We start from the raw sequence: 27,940 nt of genomic DNA, 5'->3' as shown, positions 1-27,940 counted from the left end.
TATTATACTATTTTTTTCTGTTAATATGACACTAGCCCCTTGTAGATATTTTTATATCATCCATTGTAATTTCCTTTCAAAAAGTTGGACTCAGGTACTTTTTAACATTTTTAGAATATTTACTTTGAAGGCTTAATTTTTAATTTAGCTCCTGGACCAGATGTAATGCATTTATAATCATTGTTTCCACGGCTGTGTCTAATTGTATCCTCTGTGCTAGTTTTGGTTAATACCTATCTATCTAAAAACTTATTTATTTATATCTTATTCCCACAGTTTTTGCTTCTTTGCCTCTCTGGTAAATGGGTTGCATGCCAGACATTGTTAGTTTTGCCTTGTTTGTTGATGATTACTTTTGTATTCTTGGTCATATTCTTGACCTTGTTCTGGGAGAGAAGTAAGCTATTGTGATATAGCTTGCCTTCTGAGGTTTTTATTGGACTTTAGTGGGGAGCCGGTGAGTTAGTTTATTGTGCCAACCTCACCAATAAAACACATGTGGGATTAATTGAAGGGCAGAGGGAATAAATGGCTCAGTGAGCCTCGCATTTCTAGTTCTCAGGTCTCTTGCTTGTGATGGTCGCACCAATGTGCAGCTGACTTAGCAGTTGTCTGCTTCAGCTTGCAAGGCTGACTTCCTGCAAGACATCCCCAAGGAGAAGCCACATGGACCTACCCCATAGCAGCCCTGGGTGCTGGAACACCCGTGTGGAGATCCTTGCCAGCCCTGAGATGTTTACACCTTCACTGACTCGGCTTTCCTCCTGCAGTCGGCATCGTCATGTCTGCTTTGTGAGATGGAGGAGACTTTGTGGACTGGTGTTGGACATATGGGTTAATGGGTAAATGTTGGATTTGTGGGTTTGGGCAGCACTGGGTTGGGATGATTTCTTGATGCACACTTAACCTATATATAAAACTCTCTGCCATACATGAATTTCTGTGGATTTGTTTTTCTAAAGTACCCAGACTAATACACCAGGTTAGCATTTAGTGGAAAGCTGTTTCCCACTGAAGTAGCAGAGCCTTCCTGAGTGCTTCACCTCCGCAGTTGGGAGGGTTACCATCCTGTGGAGGCAGCAGGAGGGGCCATTTGCAACCCAGCATGATTTTGAGGATTGGCATTTGCAGCTTTGAAGTCTCAAGTGTGTGCAGTGCCAGGACTTGCAGAGTTCTCTCCCAGTGCAGAGCTGCCTTTCCTTGCTATGTCCTTCATATCAGCTGTAGCTGCCCTGGCCTCATCCTTTAACTGCCCCACTCCTGGGGGGGGGGGAGGAGTGGGCAACTTTAGGCAGTGAGCCTCCCTCCCTCCTTTACTGTACTTTCTCTGCAACTACTTTCTTAGTTGCCTAATGTTCAGTGTCTTGAAAATCATTGTTTTCTGGTGGTTTTGTTTGTTTGCAGGGAGTGTGTGTGTGGGAGTCTGCATCTGAACCCTTTGGTGGGAGTGCAAACTGGGACACAAGTTGTCTAAATTCTAATCTTTGTAATTTTCAGTTTTGTAATTGACAGCAAGTACTGAGAGTAGTTCTTTTTACTTTTTAATTTTTCTCTCCCTCTCCAATGAGTCCTTTTTAATAACCACAATTTGTCATTCATTTGTTCAACTAAAATTTAGTTTCTAAAAAAGCTGCTGCTCCAAGTGTTACACTGGTCAGTGCTGCTGTTCCTGAGAGTCACAATGTTCTGGGAGGGACTGACAGTACAGGGGAAGGCCCTTCTTGTGTGTCATGGACCTTTAGGGAGGCATGTGGTTAAGGCTAAACATTTCAAAAAAGGGGTTCTTTTTCACAAAAACCAAATTAATGATAAACATGTTTAAATGACCCTGGCTTTTTGTCATGGCGAGGTGGCAAAGAGCACAGGACCTCGGACTTGTTGAGGTGGCAGTGCTTCCACTCTTCTTGCACATGTCCACGCCAAGACAAGACCGGTCAGACCTGTGTGCCCACAGGAAGGGAGTCCCTCTCAGGGGGCACGAAGGACCTGATGTAAAGCTGAATGTGACTGATCTGTTTGGGGAAGGTCACAGCCAGGTACAGATGCACTGAGCACATGCTGTGACCTAGTTGGGGTTGGCCACAGTCCTCGTCAGATACATCTTAGTGAGTGATTGCTTAGGGAACACGTAGTTGGTGAAAAATGACAATGACTGGTACTCAGGTAGTGATCACTCAATGCCATTGAGTCAGTGCTGATTCACAGCACCTCTGAGCATCCGAGACTAACTATTTATAGGAATAGAAAGCCCCACCTTTCTCCCGAGGAGCTGATGGTGCTTTCAAACTGCCAACCATGCAGATCACAGATCAATGCGTAACTACTACACACCACCAGGGCTCCTTCAGGTACATTGTACTGGGCACATCTGCCTAGACCTCTTCAAAGTGTTGAAAAACAAGGATGTTACTTTGATATTTTCAGGTGCCTCCTATGAATGTGAAAGTTCGACTTGAACAAGGAAGGACCGGACAGAAGAATCGATGCATTTGAATTATGGTACTGACGAAGAATATTGAAAGTCCCATGGATTGCCTGAAGAACAGGATTTCATTAAAACAGGACAGTTGTTGAAGTTGGAGTGTGCTCTTGTATACACCTGTATCTGTGCTGTGTGACTTCTCAGAGTTCCTGTTACTGCATCTACTTTGGTTCCTCCTTACCTTGCACTGCACTTCCATGCCCCTGACTTGTCAGAAAGTCCCAATTCTGGTTTTTACCTAGGACTGGACCTGGGCCTGGCATGGATGAGGAAGATAGTGTTAGTTACAGGTTTGAGATCTGCCAGGAGGCACTGCCCATGGGAGCAAATTGGATCCTGAAAAGGAGGCCTCACCCAGCCCTACCAAGGGTCTCTGACACACACAGCACCTCATAGATGCTGGGGCCACTGTGTACAGGCTCAGCTGCTCTCTGTGGAGACAGACTCGGGGGCCATGGGAGATTTGGTGATGATAAAGGAGAAGGTAAAGTGAATTGATACTGTGGATTTGAGATCCATCTTACCCCTCTGGAGTTTCAGAGAAACACTGCCCATCACCCCAAGTTATTTTAGGACGTGGGTTTCTGGCCATGGTTTGGACTTTGTTTATACTCCTGAATCTGGTATTTGGATCGTTGTATCTTGAATGTGATTCAGAGTTCTACAGACAACCAGCTGCCCCTTTCTACTCCCATAAAGTTAGTCTTAGAAACCCATGGGACAGTTCCTACAGGGTTGCTGTCAGTTGGACTGACTCGGAGGCATTGAGTGTTTTTAAGCAGCGCCACTGCTGTTTTCAGATTCTTCCTGCTCTTTAGTGAAATGGAACCTGTCTTCGTTTGTAGCTCAGTGTTGGGTGGGCCTGGAGGGAGTGGGCTGTGCGCTGAAGGAAGGAGGCATGTTTTGGGACTCTCTAGGGCCTTTGTTGGGTCAACATTCTATTCTGGGATAGTTCAGAGACCCCTATTTCCCTGGTGATGATTCCTTATCTGGGAGATGGAAAAAAGCAGCCCCAGGAAGGTGATTAATAGGATTAGGTTGTACCCAACCTTGAATGCATATAAGCTGATGTCATTGCTGAGGTGCCTTCCTTGATTGTGCCTGTTTCCTAAGCTGAGCTCTCTGGAGATGTTGGCCCTTTAGGGCCTTTATTAAAACCTGTGCTGCTTTTCTGAGTAAGGAAGAGAGGGGTTCAGCGGAGTTGGTACAATGTCTGCAGAACGAGATGGCAGTATCTTATGGCTAGTCAGTACATTGGGGGTAGATTATGCAGAACCAGTAATTCAGGGAAACAAAAGGGGTATGTGGAGCTAACAGATCAGTTTGATATATTACTGATAAGTAAAGATGTTCATGCCATCACAGTGTTTCTAAGACTTTTGAGAAAGGCTGTGTAACAGTGTGGTTTAGTGTTGGGTACATTTTAGATATTTGAATTTTTAGTGATTAAATGCTGTATCCTCTTGCTAGAAGCCGGCTGTTGGAGTTTTCTGCTGTATTGGAGCTTAAATTGTACACACTAAATAAGCACAAGGTATGGGTTATGAGTTACAGTGGAAGCCCTAAATCCCTTTTGAGTCTCCACCTGGAATTTGAATTCTTTCTGACCAGTAACTGTGAAGAGCTTGGCCCTCAGGCAGTGTATGTTTGTAAGTAAATTACTACCACCCTCCACACCAGTTCAGGGAAAAACAGGGAAGGGTGACTTTTCCTCCAGGGACTTGCCTGGGTGTGTCCTTGTTGGAAATTGGGGTCACATCCTGACTCCCTTGCTCAGAGGGCCCTAAACCAGTTTTGTAAGCTGTTTATCTGTCTAGCATAATGTACAAGTTAAGTTCCATTCTCGATTCTGTGGCCCCATCGGTATCTGTGGGGTATTGATCCTCCGCCAGTTGTCCTTTTGTGGTAGTTCCCCTGTGCTCCTTGACCTATTTAAGTGTCTGGTTGTCTGTAAACTCTTCTATGCTGTTATGGTCCCCCATCCAGACTACTTTTCTTTAAATTAAGTCTTAAGAGTTTATAAAACATGTCTCTATAAATTATACTTGGATTTGAGGTGGGTTTTTTTTTTTCTCCCTACAACTCTGCATTGATAGATGGTTGAAATAGGATGGGCCATTCCCAGTCAGGTCCCCAGTTAAGGGCCAGGCACAAAGTGTGGACCAGAGGTAAAGGAGTAGACAGAGAATCATCTTATTCCATCACTGACCGCTTACTTAACCTGTGCCCTTGGGATGAGGTGGGGGGGTGGGCGCGGACTGTATTGTAATCAACAAACATGAATACTGGTTTGTCACAAAGTCATATAGTTCAGGTGGAAGTGTTATCCTCTAGTGCGGCAGGGGGAAGGGTGTGAGCACAGTGAATGAGCTGGAACTTGGACAGAGGACTGGACTCTGTTCAGCTTGGCTCCATCCTGTGTCCATGTGACATTCAGCACATCACCTACCCTCTCTTTGGGCTCTGGTGATTAGGACTTCGTGGAGATACATGGCCTTTTCCCAGTGGTGAGGAATGTGGAAGGCAGATGCGGTATATGTTTCAATAACCAACTTAAAAAAATTAATTGACTTTCAAAACATGCTTACTGTGACCCCATTGTAGTGCCTTCTCTATGACTGTGTTTCTGTTCCTGGGTTTCCTTTTTCATTTGCTGGTTTGAAATTGCAAAGAATAAAGCAGTTAGCTTAAGACATTGCTAGCTGCTATCAAGATGTGGTGACGTGGGCACACAGCATCCAGAGGCAAGGTAGGGTTAGGAAGTAGTTCCTATGCCTCCTGCTTGGACTCAGTGCTGGGGAGTCGGGTTGGGGCTGTTTTTTCAGCACAGTCTTTGACTTAGGAAAGGACTTTAGGACACTCATCCCCATAACCAGTAAAATGCCTGATTGTAATAAGACCCACTTGAAGACTTATTCAGTGGATATTTTTGAACTCGTGCTCTCTATAAGGGTTCCGTTTTTAATGCCCACTTCTGGTATATGGCTCTCTGTAATATGTTAGCTTGCCTAATGCTTTGCCACTGCTCCCTGTCCCCCAGTAAGACTACTGTTCTGATGCTTCAGCAGATTTACTTTGAAGAGATATAGAGCCTATAGGATCATGGAAGGTTTTTCATGAGCATTATTAGCCTTAGTATTATGCTAACTTACCTTGTCCTTTTAATTTACATTTTAAAGGAAAAGCAATTGATTATACCATTGAATTGTGTTTGCTAGTTTTATGATTGGAAACATCTTAGAGAAACTTCTTTGTATCCCACTCATGGTGACCCTGGATGTCGGGCTTTGGGGACTCCCAAAGAGCAGAGGCACAGTTCTCTACCCTGACCCACCCCACCCCAGGTGGACGTGGAAAGGGTTAGAAACCTGCACAGTGTGGCAGTGGTACTCCCAGGGAGGCAGGCTCCAGCTGCATTTTGCTGGGTGAGCAGGCATTTGCTTGTGCTTGAAGGGGCAGGGCTGAAGAAAGAAATAGAAGGTAGCAGAAGGGGTGGAGTATGTGCATCTTAGGGTTATCTGTGTATATGAAAAGTGGCAAAGTGCTATTTCAGAAGGAAACTTTTCATTTATACAAGTAACAAAAGTTACTCACCTGAAGAAAAGATTAGATAAACAATGGTACATAAATTTGAATGCTTGGCTTTGGAAAATCCTAGAGTGACGGTGAAATAAGCTTCCAGAAATATTACAGAATATAAACTAGCAGTGTGTCATACATAGTAAATGTAATATTGGCTCTTCTGCGTTCTGCATTGTTGTTTGAAAAGTGTGAGAGTCTAAATGACCTTGAAAGTAGTTTCCAACTCTTGAGAATTGCTTTATTGATTGAACACATACCGAATGCCTACTGGGTGCCAAGCCCTGTGCTGGTGTACGGGGATATGGAAGCAGATGACACCCATAGCGGATGTTAAGGAACTCTATCTGCTTTGAGAAAGCAATGTGTATTTATTTATTTTTGTGGTAAACATGTAGGCAATAAGGACCCCTGGTGATGCAGTGGACTAAGCACCAGGCTGCAAACCACAGGAACTCACCAGAAGCTCCTCCAGGGGAATACTGACAGTCTGGAAAACCCAGGGAGCTGTTTGATCATCCTGTCCTCCAGGGTCACTGTGAGTTTGAACTGACTAGATGGCCGGGAGGGAGTTTGGTGGTGTTCTGAGTATGCAGGTGACAGAACCCACACCATTTTTGTCATCTACACATGCTCAGTCCTGTGACATTATAGACATGTTGGTCGACCATCACCATTCCCTGCTCCTGAATTTTCCCATCACTCAGGAGCTCACCGCCCCCTAACCACTAGATGGTCTTTTCCCTCCTCTTCCAACCCCCCCACCCTCTCATCCCCCCGTAACCACTCATAAACATTGGTCTCTGCACATTCCCCTATTCTATTGTGATCAGGATGGATCACGCAATATTTGACCATTTGTGACAAAGTAATTTTTGTAAATAAACGATTGTTGTTTTTTTTCCCATTGATTCTCAGATCTCTTGAGATTGGACTATCCTATGGATAGGCAGCAGGTGTGATGTGGTTGATTTTCCATCATTGCTCTTCAATCACCTCCTCATTTATGTGTGGTGTTGGTACTAAAAGTGTACTTAGAATTGATGTGAAAAAATCTTCCAAAGTGTCAAACATAGGATTGTTATTGAGAACAAAGTTTGGTGTGAGCACAAAGGCATATTGACCATCCACAGTGTGTGCCTCACATCCATGAAGCCCACTTATGTGGCTCACAAGGTCAGAGTGGCCTGTAGGTGTGGCTATGCTGGAGGTGAGCCAGCTTAGGTTCTTTGTGGTTAGGAAGCTAGGAATCTTCTATAGCAGCGATGATCAATCTGTGGGTCTCCACCTCTTTGGTGGGGGTCGAACGACCCTTTCACAGGGTCGCCTAAGACCATCAGAAAACACACATGTCTCCAGGCAGGTCTGCCCACATGCAGATACACCCACATACGTGAAGACTGTTATCCATGCTACACCATGCTTCATTGATTTTTAATTAGAAATAAATATTTCACGATATATAATTACATACTGTTTATGTGATTAATCACTATACTTTAATTATGTTCTATTTGTCACAACGAAAATACATCCTGCATATCAGATAATTATTGAACAATTTATAACAGTAGCAAAATTACGGTTATGAAGTAGCAACGAAAATAATTTTGTGGTTGGGGGTCACTGCATGAGGAACTGTATTAAAGGGTCGAAGCATTAGGAAGGTTGAGAGCCACTGTTCTATCGGCTGGCACCAGGGTCCTGGTCAAGTGGAAGTGAGGACATGACAGCCCACCTTTCAGTACCTCATCATGGCACTTTCTATAGGTGCTGCAGGGGACCCTGGATGGTTGGGAGGAAGGAGGTGCTTGATCAGGGCACATGGCTCTGGTGAGTGGGGTAAAGGCACCCCCTGTGTGAAAACACAACTCTGACCTCAACCGGAATCCTTATCTGAGAGCAGGGCTCTGCTGCCTGGTTGGCTCCTGTTTCCTGGCCAAGCAGGAACCCCCTCTTCCTCCCCCACCTCTTTTCCTCCCCCAGAGGGAAGATTTATCCCCAGAGGTCTTTCAGCAGCTCCTCCTCCCTGCATTCTTCTGGGTGAATGTGGGTGAAGGATTAAGTCTGACTCTCATATTTCTCTTCCAGCTTTTGAAGAAAGAATCTATCAGTCATGTTGTGATGTAACCCATGCATGAAATGCAGTTAGAAAGAAGCCTTTTTAAAAATGACTGTAAACTTGTTAAAAGTATTGTGGATGCTTCTCAAAACATGATTTAAAAAAAAATCCTTTTATTGGGGACTCGTACAACTCTTAACACAATCCATCTATCCATCCATTGTGTCAAGTACATTTGTACATTTGTTGCCATCATGATTCTCAAAACATTTTCTTTCTACTTGAGCTCTTGATATCAGCTCCTCATTTTTCCCCCTCCTTCCCCTCTCCCCCCTCATGAACCCTTGATAATTTATAAATTAATATTTTGTCACATCTCACAAAACATGATTTTTTGTCCTTTGCTGCTTCCTTGTTCACGAATAAACACCAGGCCAGGCCTTTTTATTTCTTTATCAACTCTCTTTTTGGCCTTTACATGTTAAATATGTGACTCCTGTGCTAAGTGAAACAGCTCTGGGGGTCCCACGTGGGCCAGAATTACTTACTGTCTGCAGGGCCAGTCCTTCTTGCTCTTGCAGTTGGAGCAGCCTGCCCAGCACAGAGGGCGGGCCTGGATGGTTCTGTGCAGGGTCAGGACAGGTACAGGCGTGTTTAGGGTTAGTGTGTGTGTGTGTGTGTGTGGTTCTGTGAAGGGTCAGGACAGGTATAGGCGTGTTTAGGGTATAGAGTGTGTGTGTGTGTTTCTGTGCAGGGTCAGGACAGGTATAGGCGTGTTTAGGGTTAGGGTGTGTGTGTGGTTCTGTGCAGGGTCAGGACAGGTATAGGCGTGTTTAGGGTTAGGGTGTGTGTGTGTGGTTCTGTGCAGGGTCAGGACAGGTGTAGGCGTGTTTAGGGTTAGGGTGTGTGTGTGGGGAGGGGTTCTGTGCAGGGTCAGGACAGGTATAGGTGTGTTTAGGGTTTGTGTGTGTGTGTGTGTAGCATATTGGAGGCACGAGGAGGTTGTTCCAGGGACAGAAGTCCCTCTGGTATCGGGGAGCTGTGATAGTCTGCACCCCTGTCTTTGACATGCTTACCTGTGTGCTCCCACATCCGGGAACCAAAGAGGTTGTAAGTAGACTTGCTGGCTCACCTTTGTGTAGGTGGTCTGAAAAGAGAGCGTCATCGAGGGTTATACACCACAGGCTTTGCTGTCTCTGGCTGCGCTTCTTTTGTGGCAAATATAGTGAATATGGCTGTCAAGCTGTGAGTGACCGAAAATCATGGGCCCAAAAGCCAGACTGCCTGGCCTCTGGTAGGTGGACAGGTGCCAACCTATCTGTGCTTGTTAACCTTACGTGAAGTGGGGATGGAAGGCAGACCTCTGGAGGAGAAAGTAGGGGGCTGGTGCCATGACCATCTTGTCCTCTCTGCTCCTAGACTGTCAGCTGAACCGGCTTTCCTTTTACAGTGAGGTCTTCCTTCTGTGAGGAGGAATCTACCATTAAGAGCTAGCTCTTCTAGCTTTTCTTGCCTGGGAGAGATTGGAGAGGTTAATTGTAGATCCTTGAAGTACATATACTACACCCACTCTTGTGCCATTGGGTCACATAAGGTCATGTGAGGCAGGAGTGTTGTGAGGAGGGCGGGACAGGGTGTGGAATAAGCAGTGTGAGCTGGTGGTTGCCAGCGGCAGATGGCCTAGAAGCCCCGTGTGCCTGGAGAGAGGACGTTTGCACGCACAGCTCTGTTTCCCAGTACAAGTCTTCATGCATAGGAAGTGCAGATGAGCAGCCATTTCCAGATTGTGACTCTGTCCTGATTAGGATTCAGGGAACACGTTTGTTGGTCTGCATCATGACCTGGATGTCCATCTCAGGACACATTTGTCTGCAGACTGCCTTCTGATCCAGGGACTCCGCAGAGTATTGGGCTTAATTTGCTTGTGATTTGAGAAATTGCATCCCAGTATTTATCCCTTCTGAGTTTGGTGATTACTTTGTGCATGAGCATACACATTCTTTTCTTGCCTACATAAAACACCTGAGTGAGTTGTTGCTCATTTTGGATTTGAATGGTCTTCCAGTATTTTGACTCAAAATTGGTGAATTTGAATGTTTCACTAAAAATGTACCCCCTCCTCCTGAATCTCGAGCATGTCCTGCCTGTTGTGTCTCTGAGTAGTGCTGGCCAGTTGCTGGGCTTTCGGTCCACCCACAGGCACACATCTATTCTCAGCAGAGTCAAACACTTGGCTCCTTGTCCCCTGCCACATGTGCCGACATGCCTTGTCACCTGTGCTTCTTGCCTCACTTATTTGTGTATGTATGTGTAAAAAAAGTGTGTTCTTTTCTTTTCAGAATAGTGCTCCTAATACATTCATTTATCTTGCTCTCATCCTAGTTGAAAGGGGTCAACAGGTCTGGAAACCACCCCCCAGGGATGGGGGTGGGCGGCAGGGATGTCCCACTATAGGTGGGATAGTCAGGCAGGCAAGAGGTCAGCAGCCTCAACACAGCAGCTGGCTTTGTGCTGGAGAAGAAAAGTTCCCCTTCTCACTGACTTTTTGAGTCAGTGCCGACTCATAGCTACTCTTAAGGATTGAATAGAACTATCCATGGGCAAGGGGTGGGTGTCCAGCAGTCCCTGCCCTCAGATCATCCAGAGGAGGAGCCCCAGGGGAGCAAGGGCACTTCTGAGTGGCACAGACCAGCTGAATGGTATGGCATTAGCTTTGAGTGGTGCATGGGCCTACATACCCGTCGGTCTCTCTGTTTCTGTGTCTCTGTGATGCTGGGAGTGATTGCAGAAACTATTACTTGAGAGAAGTTTGGAGAATTTTCCTAACTCAGGATTGGATTTGAGCACATTTTCCTTACAAGCTCATTCTCTGACAGCAGGTGATTTTCTAAGTCACGGTTCCAGAGTGTTAGTTGAATAAGTACTACTCTATCACTTTACCTCGTGATTTTAAGTTAGAAGATGTGTAGAAAATGGGTGCATAAGCAAATGTGGTGAAGAAAGCTGATGGTGCCCGGCTATCAAAAGAGATAGTGTCTGGGGTCTTAAAGGCTTGAAGGTGAACAAGCGGCCATCTAGCCCAGAAGCAAAAAAGCCCACATGGAAGAAGCACACCAGCCAGTGCGATCACGAGGTGCCAAAGGGAACAGGTATAAGGCATCATGCAAAATATATATATATATATGGTGTGTATATATACACACACACCATATTGAATGAAGGGGGAAGAGCAGAGTGGAGACCCAAGGCTCAAGTGTCGGCCACTGGAGATCCCCTCATAGAGGGGTTTAGGAGAGGAGATGGGTCAGTCAGGGTGTGAGATAGTGCCGATGAAGAACACAGCTTTCCCCCAGATCCTGGATGCTTCCTCCCCCCAACTACCATGATCCGAATTCTACCTTGCAGGACTGGATAGGGCAGAGGTTGTACACTGGTGCATATGGGGGCTGGAGGCACAGGGAATCTAGGGTGGATGATACCTTTAGGACCAAGGGTGTGAGGGGCAATGCTGGTAGAGTGGAGGGTGAGTGGGTTGGAAATGGGGAACTGATTACAAGGATCCACATGTGACCTCGTCTCCGGGAGATGGATGGCAGAGAAGCGGGGGAAGGGGGACTCCGGATAGGGCAAGATATGACAAAATAACAATGTATAAATTACCAAGGGCACATGAGGGGAGGGGGGAGCGGGGAGGGAGGGGGAAAAAAAAGAGGACCTGATGCAAAGGGCTTAAGTGGAGAGCAAATGCTTTGAGAATGATTGGGGCAGGGAATGTACGGATGTGCTTTATACAATTGATGTATGTATATGTGTGGATTGTGTTAAGAGTTGTATGAGCCCTTAATAAAATGTTTTAAAAAAAAGATGTGTAGAATGTGGAAATTAAATCCTTAGTGATAAAATGTGGAAATTAGTCTCTTTTTAAAGGTTAAGGTACAGCATCAGTGGGTGTGACCCACTGGTAGGTCTTACAGAGTGACAACCAGAGGCCCTGGGGGCCGCTCCCGCTGCTTGCTATATTGTGTCATAGTTTGGGTGTGTCCTTAGTGACTGGTCTGTGATTTGTGTTCACTGGATACACTGAGGAAGTTCAGGCCTGGCCAACCCTTTGCATATTGGTGAGTGAATGTTATTTCTTAAGCATCTTTGACACAACTGGTTTGGATAGGTGTTCCTGTTTTCTTCTTCCAATGCATGAATTTTAATTTCTCGACATTTAATGTGGAGTTGCTTAATCTGGAATTCGTTGCTTTAATACCTGCCAAAGAGCAGTGTAGCCAAATGATTCTGCATGATTTTAAGAAACCCTTTTGCAAAGAGAAGCTGGGGGACAGTGACATACTAGCAACTCCAGGGTCACTCTTGCCCGACTTGCTTCCCGTTGTAAGGTGGGCCTCATTTCTTAGCACCAAGCGTGCACAACTTTGGAAGAATTCTTTGAATAATTGATTAAAGAAATAAAGACTTTGCACCTGCTCTTGGGCAGCGCTGAATGTGTTCTGACATTCCTTAAAGTCGATGTAATCAGACTTGTAAGAATTTCTCTGGTGTCTCCAGAATGAAATTCACACGAACATTTTGGGCTTTCTCTGGGCATTTCTGTACATGTACAGCACCACACAGAATACTTTTAACTTTAAACCGAAGTCTGAACCATCTTCATTTGCTTCATTCTCCCAGTATTGATAGTTTTGTACACTCCTGCCCACACACCTCAGCCACAGTTGTGTTGTGTTCTTGGTGCCCCCCTGAGGACTTGAGGAGGGCTCTGCGGAGGGGTCACGCTGCTCTGGGGCAGGGCGGTGGTGGTGATGGTGTCTCCCTGACTGCCCTGGCATGTGGACTAGGAGCCAAGGCCATACCACTCAGGCTTTAATGTGTGCCTAGCTCCCCCTTAAATTTACTCTGACCTGTTGGGAACACAGAATTCTATTTCATGTACTTGCAGATGAAACCTGTGAATGTGACTCACTCTGTGGTTTCTTTAAAGACTGGACAGTGGGGAGAGGCAAGGAGAAGGGGCTGGGAAGACCTCTGGCCTGAGTGGGTGGTCTATCACTTAGAGTTCTGTCCTCAAGGCTCAGTCCCTTCCCGATGTGTTGTGGAAAGCCACAGGGCTGTTGACTGCACACCCTGCTTAACTGTGAGGGGCTTGAACTGAAAACCAGGCTCATAGAGGATAATTTCCAGCACAAACTTTGTATTTGCTGAGCATGGTTCTTGGCTTAACTGCGAGGGTGGTGTAGGACTAGGCAGTGTTTTATTCTGTTGTAGAGTGGCGGTGGGTTTCAGCAAACTGTATGTCACCTCCCACCACCACCACCGGCACAGATCTTAGAGGAAGGCAGTGGTGGCTCAAGGCTAGAACCTTCCCCATCTATGAGGGAGGGTCCAGGATCAATTAGCAGCCACCACCATCCAACAGTGGAGACATTGTACTGGAAGACTTCGAAAAATGGAATGAAAAGAGGGAATTCCTTTGTGAACATCTTGAAACCTCCTCTTGTTGCCATGATGCTGAACAGGTTGGAGTGGAGCGTCCAGACTAGGATGAAAGGCCTGGTGATCTATTTCCTCTGGGTCCCATGGTCTTGACCCTGCTGTGCACAGACTTTGGAGGTGGCTGCCAGCACAGCACTCTATGGGTTAGGCAGCGGTTCTCAACCTGTGGGTTGTGACCCCTTTGGGGCTCGAACAACCGTTTTCACAGGGTCACCCGATTCATAACAGTAGCAAAATGGCACTTATAAAGTGGCAATGAAAATAATTTTATGGTTGGGGGTCACCACAGCATGAGGAACTGTATGAAAGGGTCGAGGCATTAGGAAGGTTAAGAACCCCTGGCCTATGGCTTGTTTGGAGCAGCTAAGCCTGCGCTCTCTGCTCTGAGGAGGGCCAGGGAGTTTGCAGACTGCCCGCCCACCGAGACTTTCCCCTCTGAGTGTCTTCAGCCTCTTACACCCATTGCAGTTCAGATGGATTTTCTCACCTACTTTTTAGCACTAAAAGGATATATTTAATTTTTTTCTCCTTAGAAGCAAGCCTATTAATATAGTGTTGCTTCCTTTTATATTTTGTTTATTCAGAAGTCATGTGTTTGCGCTCATGACTCATAAATAGAGCTGTTTATACCTAAATTCGGTCTATCTTTCCAAACAAACAAACAAACAAAAACCATGTTTACCTAGGAAGATGGGATTTACTTGAACCTTCAATGTTCTGAGTAGGGAAAGAGAATAATTTTACTTTGAGCATGCAGGCACTTACATTTTGAAAAGTACAGGTCTTCCATTGGGACACTGCTTTTCACTTGGCTGGAGAAACATTTATATTTGATTAATGCCAGCTGAGTCCTTTTATTTAGGATCAACTGCTAGCTTTTCTACTGTGTATTAAAAGTGGGGGTGGGTTGGCATTTACATTGAAGCACTGAATCTATAGCATAGGTTTTTGTATCTTGTCTGAACAAAGCAACTGGTTGTTTATATTTTCTCTTGTGGAAACTCTCTTCCTGCAGGTTATCTATTCAGTGATCAGCTAGGCCATTTGCCATGGAATAAACTAACCCAAAATGATCTATGTGTGACTCAGGATAGGAGAGTGCACCTCAAGGTTTTCAGTACCTGCTTTTCCAGAAGTCTATGGCTAGTCCTTTCTCCCAAGGCATGTCTAGCCTTTCATTCAGCAGCCACACATGCTAGCCATTTATGCCACTTGCTAGTGTTCTGTGACCCTCCTGGTTTCAGTGCAAGGGCTCTCAGAAATCAGCTGTGCCTGCTGGATCTTTATCCTCTGTCAGCCCATTGGCTAACCAGTCTGTCCTTGTGACACTGTCCCTCTCCTTTAATTGTGTATTCCAACTGGTGATTACTGAAATCTAGAAATGGAACAGACTTCCCTATTTTGTGTCCAAGAACTTCTATTTCTATGGATGGAAAAACTAAGAATATTGTAATAGGCTGTTAGTGCTTTTCCATGGTCACCTAGGCTGCTAAAGTGGCTCTCAGACCCTGCTCTGAATTGCATTGACATCTGAAGGAAGTGAGCCTCAAGAACTGATCTGCATCCATTGCAGCAAGGAAGTTGCTCTGGTACACAGAGCTGGGCTTGTTTTCCAAAGTGGGAAGTGGCTGTTAGCACAGACTCTCCTGGAACTACTGGGAAGTAGGTGTCACTGTGCAGACCTCACTCTGCAGCAGCTGGAGTTGACAAATGTGTCTAGTATTGTTACCAGAAATCCCAGGTAAGTTAGACATGGAGAACATGGTCAGGATATTGAATTAAGTACAGAAATTGGAGTAAGAAGACATTTTCTTTCTTGAGGGGACATTTGAAAGCATGTTTATTTGTGAAGAGATGGTGATCGTGGGTTGCCAAGTTGATGCTGGGCTCGTCGAAGCAGGCATTCATGTCTTTCCCATGAGTCACCTACACACATGGGACACACCTGCCAGGGCGGCTTGCCGCACCTGTGCTTGAACTGCTCTGTCCAGCCCCTCACTTTGGGCATGCTCCCAGGCCTGCACCTTGCTTCCCAGTCTGTGCTGGAAAGATTTGTCAGACTTCTGGTTATGATGGTCTTGACGTATGCCTTAAGACTCCAGGTGTTTGAATTCTGCTTTTCCAGACTCTGCCTCTAAAGATGCACAAGGGTTCGGTCTTGCCCTTCAGATTGGGCTGTGGAGTACAGAAGATGCTGGGGTAGACTGTGCCCGGCTGCTGTTCACATGGCGCCTTTTGCTGAACAATCATGCGGAACCACACCGTTAGGTGGGCAATGTTTTAATAAACCTGTGGGATTAGGGTTCCAGTGGAAGCAGGAGCAAGCCTGGTCGAGGGAGATGAAGGAATTAGGGTTGCAGGTGGCAAGGGTTCTCTTCTAAGCTCCACTCTGGCTTCAGGGCTTCCCAGAGCCTCCTCATTTTTATGGGCTTCTCAATTGTAGGGGAAGAGCAATGACAACTCTTAAGTATGTGAAATATTGTTCAAAATCAAGTCATTGGGTGGGATGCGGGAATCATGTCATGATCCTCATCCCAGAAGAAGAACCCAGAGCGTGCGTGTGTGTGTGTGTGTGTGTGTGTGTGTGTGTAGGATTGTGTAGTACACAATGGTGGGTGACTTCTAGAATCGAGTTTCAAGTCTTGTACACAGCCTCCTCTCTTCCAGGTTTGTTAGTAGCCTGGGCCTACTGGGGGCAGTGGGTGTGAGCATTTTTTTCATCACCCAAGCAGGGGGCCTGGGTACTTGGAGGCCAGTGATCCCACTGTCTGTATTTCTCCTCCCAGATATGGTGGCTAAAGAAATGGATTGTGAGTGTGACTCATCTCAAACACTTCTACAGCTGTTTTCCAAGTGCTGCTTGACTTTGTCCCTCTCTGTTGGGAGCCCTGGGGCCTTCTCTCCTCCAGCTGCTACTGCTCCAGGACCAGGTAGAGCCTCTGAAGCAGACACTCCGTAATGAGCCCCACGTGCTTCTACACCAGTAGGGTACAGTGCTGGGATATTTCATTGGGGCTTGGAAGGTAGACAAATAGTCATCTGTACCTTGTCATCTGTACCTTGGCATGCACTGACAGGTGTACTCTGTGCTGCTAGGAAGGGCTGACTCTGAAGAAAGGACACTGTTCAGAGGAGTGTGCTGATTCGAAGGTGAGGTGGGAGCAGCCCCTGAGAGACCAACTCAGCCCCAGCTGCCTACCCTGGTTGGCTGGCCTGGCTTTGAGCTCAGTGGGCTGCATACCTTCCTTATTCTTTTTTTTTTTTTTTTAGATTCGACCCCCAAAAAGATATATATTTATTGTACAACTCCCCATCACTGGATTGGACTCAGTGGGGGCCCCTAACAGGGTTGATTATCAGCCCGTGAGGGCCTCATTATAGATCATCACCAAGGCCCCCAGGAAGGTGACGTATTCCTGGAAGTTCACCTCCTGGTCCTTGTTCTGGTCCAGGTCGTTCATCAGCTTGGCAATCTCTGCGTCCTGCAGCTTCGCGCCGATGGTCAGCTCCTTCTGGATCAGCTCCTTCAGCTCCTTCTTGCTCAAGGTGCTCTTGTCTCCCTCCCTGCCAGAGTACTTGTGGAAGATGACCACCAGGAGGCCGATAGCCTGGTCCAGGGGGCACGCCATAGCAAAGGTCTTGGAGCTCAAGGTCGCTGTGAAGTGAGAAAGGTGCGGTGAAGGGGTCACCTTCCTTATTCTTGCTGTCTAAATTAAGATGGTCTGTAAACGACATTTATTTAAAGTGAATTTTCATTTGTTTTAAAGAAATACTGTTAAGTTTAATGGATTAAAGGGACAGTCATGCTCATAGACTAAGGTAGAGTTTGATCATGATTGTGCTCTGTTAATTATACAGCTGTGTGGGCTTTGAAGTCTTGGATTTCCTCAGGCTAACCCAGCTTCCAGCAAGTAGCCGGCCCAGCCCTGTGTCCAGCTCAGTCTTTGCCCTCTGGAGCCTCCAACACACATTCCAGCATAGGGAGGGGTGCCTGGGAAAGCCTTCCCGAGTATGATGGGGGCTCTGAGAGTTGGATTTGTTTCTTGTCAGAGGAACAATGCATGTCCACTCAAGAAAATGTGATAAAACAATACAAAGTATACTGAAGACAAGAGAGACTAAGCCTGACTTGGAAGGAGAAACAGGCATGTTCTCAGATGGCCATTCTAGTAAGGAGTGTCCTCAGAGCACACTGTCGACATGCTTTGAAGGCATTTGAAGAAGCTTGAAAATAGCATGGAGAAAAAAATAAGCAAGAGGGAAGTAGCCTGTGGAGCTCTCAGGGATGTGCACGTGCAAAAGCTGAGTGGGCCCTTGGACCCCATTGGGCTGCCTTGTGAAATCTGCTGGTGGAACAAGCAACAACAAATCTAGACTTCGAGTCAGGATGCCAGTTCTGTGGCTTCTGTGTATGCGTGCATGTGTTTTGTACTGCACATCATGATGTCAGTTATTGAGTTAGTTTATTGTGCCAACCTGGCCAATAAACGTGGGATTAATTGAAGGGCGGAGGGATAAATGGCTCAGTGAGCCTCGCCTTTCTAGTTCTCAGGTCTCTTGCTTGTGATGGTCGCACCAACGTGCAGCTGCCTTAGCAGTTGCCTGCTTCAGTTTGCAAGGTGTTGGACATATGGGTTTAATGTTGGACTTGGGTTTGGGCAGCACTGGGTTGGGATAATTTATTGATGCACACTTAACCTATATATAAAACTCTCTCTTATACATGAGTTTCTGTGGATTTGTTTCTCTAAAGTACCTAGACTAATACAGGTATGGTGGGCTGTGTTACAATTTTGAAAACTAATTTATCATTTGAATTTTATAGGCAACAGCGAAATGTCTTAACTGAGAGGTAAAATCAGACACGACAAATTCATTTCTGAGCAGTGTAGGGAATAAATTTATGTGGGTGTCACATGTGTGACAAAATTTAGTTATGAAAATATAAAGAAATATTGAGACGTTGCTGAATTAAAAATTTGGGTAGTGGCAGGAGAGAGGTGTTTGGAAGTTGACCCATTCTGCACACTGGCTTTTGAAGGGTCTGTGAGAACACATGGAGCTGAAGTAGTAGGAAGCACAGCACCAAGAGCAGATTGGGGGTGTGGCATACTTGTGAAGGACAAACCCATGTCCTCAGGGTCAATTACAATTCATGGTGACTCTATAGGGCAGAATAGAAGTGTTCCTTTTTGGGTTATTGAGGCTGTCAATTTTTTCAGAAGTAGAAAGCCTAGTTTTTCTCCTCAAATTATTTGGCTTGTGGGATTAGAAGTGCTGACATGTTAGCAGTTCCAATGGATAATCCACTACACCACTGGGTCTCTGTCTGTGGAGAGAAGAGTGCTATGATCTATAGAGGTGCTTGCTTTTGGGCTCTGAATGGAGAGTGCTAGTGGTTACAACCTCAAAATGGGAGTCTTCTGCTGAAGGTGGCATTGTCAAGAAAACAATTTAAGGATTAGGTGGAGGAAGAAGGAACCCCCCCCTCAGGCCACCCCCCCCCCAAAAAAAAAGCCAGTACGTGAAACAGTGGTCACCTGAGAATTGGCAAGTGTAGTAAGGAGGGTGAGGGAGTGGTGGTGGATCAATAATGCCCAGAGGCCAAGGCTTGCTTGCCCCAGCAGCGCCCCTGATGGAGAGGGAGGTAGGTACACTGGCTGGAGGTGGGGCTGTTGTCCGGTGCCAGTTGGTTCCGATTCACAGTGACCCGATGTACAAAAGAACAAAACACTGCCTAGTCCTGTGCTTCCCTCACAGTTGTTGCAACCACTTTGCCAATCCATCTCTTCGAGGGTCTTCCTCTTTTTTGTGGCCCCTCCACTTTTTCAAACATGATGTCCTTCTCCAGGGACTGGTCTCTCCTAACAGTATGTCCACAGTCATGCTCTAAAGAGAATTCTCAAGACAGATTAATTTATTCTTTAGGCAGTCCATGGTTCTTTTCAATATTCTTTGTCAGCACCATAATCCAAATGCATTTGGAATTATGGAGGTTCTTTAGGTATATGCAGTCTCTGTAATTGGGTTGGGGCTGGGGGCACTGTCAGTCTGTGGCTGGTATACAGAGGGCACAAAAAGGCCAAAACTTGAGTTTTATCTTAACTTTTAGGGTAAATTATCCCACCTTTCATCACTTCCAAAAGTTCTGGAGGAATGAGTCCATGTGTGGAAAGCCTGATCAGCTGCGGGCAGTGAGAGGGCAATGTGCTATCTGGTCACTCAGCAGGTACCTGTTCTTCCACCCTCCTTCTGACACTGGGGATGCGCCAGTGAGATGTGTGTGTCTGGACCTAATTGTTGCATTCATTATCTGTCAGGTCACACGTGCTGGGGTCAGTTTGCATTTGTTTATCTTCTAATAAGCATGCCCTATTATATTGGGCTGTGCAGATAATTGCAGTTTTTACAAATTTAACGTTTGTAGCAAGTTTGTTAGCGATATTTTACCAACAGTATCTGCCCTGTTTATTTGAGCTGTGTACATATTTATTCGGAAAATGCTTTTTTTGGCATAGGGTTGGAGCATATTTCTCTGTTTTTTTGTGAGGAGGGTGCTCACCTTGCAGCTGGAATCTCAGACTTTTACCTTCCACTGGAGTTTGCTTGTGTCTTTTTTGAAACAAACATGTCCCTGCTGGGCACTCTTTTCCACCCGCTGGCATCGGCAGCACAGGGTTGTGGGTATACAGGGAAGGAGGTTGAAACATTAATTTTCTGCTTCTTGTAGCACACCCCACCCCCAATAATAAAAAGAATCACTTGAGTGGAAGAGAGAAACCATACAGGGAGCGTTGGCTTCCTCACCCACACCTCAGTTCTCCATCACTCTCAGGCCAACAAAGAAAGTCCCATCCTAAAGGCAAGCCCCAACAAACTCTCACACCTCATACGGCTTCAGAACAGGGAAAGGACTCACAAAGCTTGATTGCGGGAAAATTAGGTCAAGGCCAGAGACAGGCCATGCCCGCTCAGTCGGCAGATTGAATATAGGAACTTGGCAGGAGCACTTGTGCAGGCGGGCAGGGAATCAGAGCTGCGTGGTTGCTGTCTGTTGGCATCTTTGTGATAGACAACATTAAAAGGCAAGGAGGCTGGTTCTGTGGCTTTTATGTGGGGTTCTAGTTCAGTCTTAGGTTTCATTTTAGGTAGCTTATTAAACCAGTAATAAAGAGCAGCTTGCACTCCTTTTTTTATTTCCAATTTTTAAAAAATGTTTTATTTGGGCTTATTTCCAATTTCAAGAGAGATGGCAGAATATTTAGAACCTGGACTCTGGAACCAGCCATCTGGGAGCCGTGTACTGGCTTATGTGATGTGTGACCTTGTCTAAGTCTCTACTTGCTCAGGGCCTCAGTTTTCTCATCTGGAAGATGGGAGTGTGTCAAACAAACAAAAACTTGGTGAAGGTGTGGCTCCTGACCCTGTCTTACTTAGGTTGGTAGGGGGGTAGGGGGGAGGAAAATCAAACCTCAAATCAGCATTCCCCAAGGCTGATTTCTGATAGACTAGGTTTGATAATTCACTACAGTGGCCACACAGAACTCTAAGACAATGTCATGATTTAGGGTTAATAAGGAAGCTTATAGGTTACATGTATACAGGAGGCAGTTGGCTCACTCAGGACAGTTTCTGCTTTGTCGTACCCAGAGGCAGGTCTGTCTCTCTCGCCCTCAGCCTACTGGTCTGACCTTTCTGCCCTGCTCTGGCAATGTTACAAAATTCTTTCAGGACTGCCAGAGAGCACGCCAATTGCCCATAAGCATCTCCCCAGTTATGTGCCTGGAGGCACTCTACTCCACAAGGAAGAGTCCTTATCTAAAGGCACTTGGCTTACCTTGCTCTGTGGGCTATTTTGACTCATGCTTTGGCTCCTGGTTCTGCTGCTCCACTGTCACTTTTCTGGCATCATAGTGGTCTCCTGGATCAAAGAGTTTCAGTGTGGAGGAATCTCAAGGCTCAAAGGATTCACTTTGCCCCGACTTTTCTCTCTCCTGTTTTCGAGGTGCCCCTCGATTGCTTCTGAAATGGCTGGTTTCATCCCCAGCAGGAGCACTGTCTTCACAACAGATTAGTATATTTACATCTTCTCTCACCTTAAAAAAAAAATCATTAGGGGCTCACACAACTCTTATCACAATCCATACATACATCAGTTATGTAAAGCACATTTGTACATTCATTGCCCTCATCATTCTCAAAACATTTGCTCTCCACCTAAACCCCTGGCATCAGCTCCTCAACAGGAAAACAAAGGTCGTTTGGTGAGAGAAACAGACTATGGCTAGAGGAGCCATGTTTTAAGTTCATTATACTGCAGATTGGTAATTTGTGTATGTGTGTTTAGTTGTGGACAATCTTGTCACATTTGTAGATTTCTGTATCCATCACTATAAGGATCCCTCATCCGGCCCTTTTATTACCATACCTGCACCCTTCTGGCTCTTTCTCCCAACCCATCTTTAAATCCTGAGAACCACTCATTTAGCTTCCATTTCTAAACATTTGTCACTTCAAAAATGTCATGTACATACAAATACACACGCTCAGGAACACACACACCCAACTGCTGTTGAGTTGATTTTGACTCTCAATGAACCTGCAGACCCTACAGGGCAGAACCGAGCTGCCCATACTGGTTTCTGAGGCTGTAAGTTTTTAGGGAGTAGAGAACCTCATCTTTCTTCCTTGGAGTGGCTGGTGGTTTTAAATTGTTAACCTCAAGGTTAGCAGTCCAGTGCATAACCAGTATGCCCCCAGGGCTCTGCCATGTACTTAAAACCCCTAAATGTAACACTGGGGACTGAAATTTGTAGCGCAAAATTCCCAAGTTGTGTTGTTTATTGGTAGTTTGTTCCTTTTAGCTGCAGTGTCCATGCTATGAATGGACCATCATTTGCTTAAGGACATCTGGGCCAGTTCCAGTTTTTGGTGATCAGAAATACAACTATTGCCATTCATACAGAGGGAGTCCTAGACCATTTTCATGTAGAGAAACTACATTTTCAAGTGGTTCAGTTTAGCATGTGCTAATCTCTTAGCATCTCTCCTGCTACTGTGTTGTGGCACTCACAGGAGTGGCTTATGGAAGGTCACTGGATATGGCTTTGTGCTTCTGGAATTTGCATCTGGATTAATTGTCTCTGTAGAGCCCTTGACACACATCTTATGCTATGTCTGTTTAAACTGAACGAAGAAGTGTTTCCTTCCCCAGAGCTCCCGTCTCCTACAACCCAGCCCCACACTGACTAAATGCCCATAGCCCTTACAGAAGCATGGAGGAATGTCTCAGCTTGGTGTCTGTCTGTGTGGGACCCTAAGTACACAGGGGTTTAGATGCCTACCCTGTACTAGGGCTGCAGGGTGTTGTCAGAAAATGGTTTAATATGGGCTTATCAAACTGGCTCAGTTTATCCTCAGGGACTTGTGGATTCAAGTGAGATGGTGATTGGTACTGTGCTTCTATGGCTAATAGTATTTTAAAACCTGTGGGCTAAGACTAGTCTCCTTGAGTCTTGGACATTTAGGGTGTGAAAAAGCAGTACAGAGGGGGAGATGACAGTGGCTCGAATACTTTTCAGTACTTTGAGAATTGGAATAAAAAGGGTTACTTCATCCAGAAAAAATTGTGTTTAGGTCTTCTCAGATTATCATTAGTTCTTTTCTGTTGATTGCAAATACATCAAAATGAGTTTTAAAATAAATTACACAAGTTGACTAGAAATTGTTAGTCCTTGGATCCATAAAAGTGAATTAACAAATCCCCCATGTTAATAAATGTACTTTTTAAAGTGAAAATCTCCAAAAACTTGGGCTTGATATGGGGGAGATGAAGAGGATTCTCAGTGGTGAAAATACTGGCTTTGGAGTTCGTATCATAGCCATGCAGCATCTCCAGCCTGCCACTGCTATGACTCTAGCGTGAGTGTTGTCACAGAAGGAAGTGAACAAGAACAACCCTTTATCTCTACTTGCATGGCAAAGGGGAAGGGTGGCTGGTTTTCCAGTGCAAACTCCTCCTTTGTTTGTTTGTTTGGAAATAATTTTCTAGGGGGTGCAAACATTTTTATACAGAGGTCAGATGAGGTTGTGTCAGTGTGAGTATTCCATTGCTTATTGCTATCAGGAAGAAAGTCCCTTGGCACTGCCCCCCTACCACTGTTGTCCGTGATAAAGTGAAATGCCCAGGTGAGGTACACAGAACAAGAGCTGAGCATTGGCTCTACCACATCCTAGTTTTTCCACAGAGAGATTATTTGCTGCCGGCTTCATCAGCATTTGCTGTTGTTATTACTTTGTCAGTATTGCTATCTGATCAGTGGGAGTGAAAGCTCTCCAGGCTTTAGCTTGAGCCTGAGCCAGGTTTCTGAGGACATGGATCTGCCCACCCCTCCATGTGGTGAAGCTCGTTATTTCCTCCCTGGCTTATGGGCCACCTTTTTCATAGTACATCTACATGTGTCCAGTGATATGCTTACTCGGGCCAGGAATACACTCTTCTCGTGTAGTTGGTGCTACTGCCAGAGTCCTAGTAGGTACTGGGTTACATGCTGGAGCCACAGTTTGAACCTATCAGTTCCAGATGAGGCAGGCTGTCTGCTCCTGTAAAGATTGACAGCCTTGGAAAATCCACAGGGGCTGGTCTACCCTGTCCTATAGGGTCACTATGAGCCAGAATTTAGTGATGGCTGTGAGTTTGATTTTTTTAAAATTTTATTTCGCGCTCTTCTGAGGAGTCCTGGTGGTGCAGTGATTAAGTGCTCAACTGCTAGTCAAAGGTAGATAATTTGAACCTTTCCAGGGAGTGAGATGTGACATTCGATTTCCATAAAGATTTACAATTTACAGGCTTGGAAACCCTACAGGGCAATTTACTTTTGGGCATCTGTACTTTAGAGACTCTGAATTTGCAAATTGACACCCTCTTGCAGGAGCAATCACCTCAGAGTGAAGCAGGACCCAGGTATGTTCCCACCTCCACCTCCTCTGCTCTCCATCTGCCTCTGCGTGCGGGCGGCCCTCTCGCCCCTGCCCCCCACCCCCACCTTCGGACATTAGGGTTCCCTTTGCCGCCTCATTTGTAAAATCAGTTGTCAGATTGAAGCAATAGTCCTGTACCTGGATGGTTTTACACATCCTCTGTGTGTGTGTGTGTGTGTCATTTAGTGATTTTTTGGTTACCACATATTGTCAAGACTCCTGGCTTTTCTAGACCTGTGATCTGGTTTAATACCTTGCAGGATATGGAATCAGGCACCCCTTTCCCTGATCTGGTCTAAAGCACATTTTGGGTGGTAGCTAGCATTCGTTATTTGCTGTGTTCTTGATTCATCATACATTTTATGTTGTTCCGTTACTGTTATGATAGGAAAATTGAAAAAGCTTATTAACTGCATACATTTTTTTCTTTTAAAAATCTTTTTATTAAAAAATCTTTATTGGGGGCTAGTTCAACTATTTATCTCAATCCATACATACATCCATTGTGTCAAGCACATTTGTACATTTGTTGCCATCATCATTCTCAAAACATTTTCTTTCTACTCGAGCCCTTGGTATCAGCTCTTCATTTACTCATTAACTGCATGCTTGGTACTTGCTTTCCAGTGAAACCAAGCTTCCACCATTAAAAAAAAACAACAAAAAAACATACGGCACCCCTAAAGGTAGGGATCAGGAAGCTACTGAAGTATTTTGGAGACTTTTAAACACAATTCTTGGAAGATGTTTAATAGAAATATCATGCCCCAGCAGACCTTTTCTTCCACCCACCCAGTAGCTTACAAGCATCATTCTCACTGGTTCTGCACTGCTGACCTGAGCCAACCCTGTTTCCGTGGAGGTGGACTGGCATAGGGATTTTTTTTTGGGGGGTGGGCAGTGGTAAAATGGGCCTGGAAGGCAGGTTATTTCTTGCGTTCCTATATGTTTATATTTTATATGGTTCCTATATGTTTATATTTGAATTTGGTGATTCAGTCTCTTCTTAAAAAAAAGTATTTTCTTCATGATACCACATAATTTCTGCCTGCTAAAGTCCATCATGGAAAAAACAACAAAAACATACATATACAAAAACACATTCCTCCTGCATTTTTTAAGAGTAAAATGTAAGTGCCTCTTAATTTTAAAATTAGATGCATTTTAAAGTCATCTGTAAGTGTCATTGAACATCGTCTAGTGATGGATGTGTTTGGTTTTGTGGGTACAGGAAACTTGTGAGGAGGCCTCCTCTAAATGTTTGTGTGGTCATACAGAAAAATTTAATGTTATTTGCTCTGTTTTCCTTTTCTCGTCATATGTTAAACTTTGGTTTTACCTTCAAATTGTTGAAATTGCCACATTTTGACACGTTGCCTACTGAATGAAAGCCAGGTTTTCATTGTGTCAGCATACTTATTTGTGTATCTGGGCACTACTGGTCTCCTACAACAACTAACCGCACCCACAGCAACTAACCATACCAGCACTTGGACCCACAATACAGCACAGCCCCTCAAGGTCACTCACCCCATGAGTGTCCGAGACTGCCTGTCTGAGTTCTTGTCTGTTTTGCCCAGGATATAAGACACTACTCGGAAGGGATTAGGTTTAGGGTTTAGGATCTACCCCGCTCTCCCCTACCTTGTTAGCATAGCTAAAGAAAACCCCATGTTCCAACAGGTTAGTACTAGTCACTGGTACAGGACTTGAGGACCAGGGCATATAACTTTGATGGAAAACATCAATTATAGAAATAACAAGTGTAAAATCGATAAGTTGCAAAATTAAGGGATCAAGGGCAGTGGTTTGGGCTTTCCACAGTCCCTGTTGGCCTTTCTTTCATGGTTCTGCCCTCTGCCCAGCTGCTAACAGGGAGCAGAGCCTTTGCCCCTGGGTGCTGCCAACTTCTCTGTGTCTCCTGCTCCAATCACCACCTGCCAGGGGGAATTAATAAGGAGGACCTTTACCTTGGTGTGCAGGGCCATGGGGCCCTTATGAGTACAGGGCAGCAGCATAGCATTTGCTGAGCCAGCTTAGGCACCTTCCTACATTTGTCCCCTTGTCCACCTGCCTCCAAAGAGTGTTTTTGAGTCACATTTACAGAATGTATGGGCCTCGGGCTCCCCAGCATGTTCTGTTTGTCCTGAATTGTGTTTGCCAGAGCTCAGACTCTCAGGGGTGGGGTGGTGGTGTGTGCATGTTGGAAGGATTGCATGTATAATGTGAGAGGGTGTCAGGGGTAACTACCGTATGAGATAGAGTGGCCAGACCCAATGGAAAATGAGGTTGTGGGACTGCAGAGGCACATGGGGTGGGAGATGGGAGGCCAGCCAGTGTGTGGGCAGTGAAGCAGGGTTAGGGGTGTCCCCGCCCAACAAGGCAGTATGCTGCTTCTTTCCCATAAGCACCTAACTGGGGCGGGGGACGGACGGACAAGGGGTTCAGTCCACATTCTGATTATTTGGGACATGGTCTTCTTGGAAAGTTGGTTGAAAACCGAGTTTTCCATTTGGATAGTATCCTAGGGCAGACCACTAAGGTGAGCTTCCTGCCCTTCATGAACCAAAACCCTAGGAAAGGAAAGTCTGTCTTCCTCTCCCAAGGAGCATGGCCCAGATGACGAGGGACAAGAATGTAAAAAGAACTCAATTAAAAATGTATGTTTCCATCAACTAATTTAACTATTTTGTTTCAGAGTATACCCAGCCTTGTTTTGGGACACATCTCCCTTGGATGTAATAGACAGGCCGCAGCAACTCGACTTTTCAGCTATGGAATCTGTAAGTATTCTCTTGCTTTGTCAGTCAGTTTGTTACTTTGCTGGGTTTGTAAAATGATAAATTTTTTGAGAGTTGCTGGTACTGTTAAAGTTTTTAAATATTACATTCAAAAGCCTAGTGAACGTTGGTCTGGTTTGTGTGTAGACAAGGTTCCTTTCAAAGTGATATCACTGAACTCTGGCATCAATAAATAACGTTTCTGGTGCCATGGAGAGATGGATTGTGTTGAAGAAATTAATGGAATGGGCGTGTGGCCTGCCCAGGATGCCCGATCCTCTTGGCATACTGATTTTCATCACCCTAAAGAACCTGAGAGTGGCAGCTTGCACTGTGTGGTCGCTGCCTCAGAAGATGGGATGAACCATCCTGTTTGTTTGCCAAGTGTCCTGCTTCTGATGTGGCTGAGGGACACAGTCGAGGCCTGCCTGTGCTGCTCTGGGCAGGAAGGTGGCTGCACATGATGACACTGTGCTCACTCCTGGCCTGTGTTTCTGCGCGTGTGGAGGCCGGTGGCTTGGACTCCTGCTCCACCAGGGGGTAATTAGGGCTCTT

At 45.5% G+C, this 27,940-nt stretch overlaps 1 protein-coding gene and 1 pseudogene across 1 annotated transcript in view; one reads left to right on the top strand and one right to left on the bottom strand.

Moving 5' to 3' along the window:
* LOC142431800 (uncharacterized) overlaps positions 1–27,940 on the top strand; it is a 103,812-nt gene that overhangs the window by 47,830 nt on the left and 28,042 nt on the right. The window contains exon 3 of the mRNA XM_075536750.1: positions 27,304–27,388. Coding sequence (XP_075392865.1) covers positions 27,304–27,388 — 85 coding nt within the window. The remainder of the gene's footprint in view (positions 1–27,303; positions 27,389–27,940) is intronic.
* On the bottom strand, positions 16,872–17,306 carry LOC142431382 (protein S100-A6 pseudogene; annotated as a pseudogene).

The sequence above is a fragment of the Tenrec ecaudatus genome, chromosome 18, assembly GCF_050624435.1.
Source record: "Tenrec ecaudatus isolate mTenEca1 chromosome 18, mTenEca1.hap1, whole genome shotgun sequence".
NCBI lineage: Eukaryota > Metazoa > Chordata > Mammalia > Afrosoricida > Tenrecidae > Tenrec > Tenrec ecaudatus.
Note: the sequence above shows the minus strand (reverse complement) of the source record. Positions and strands in the feature narration are given on the sequence as shown.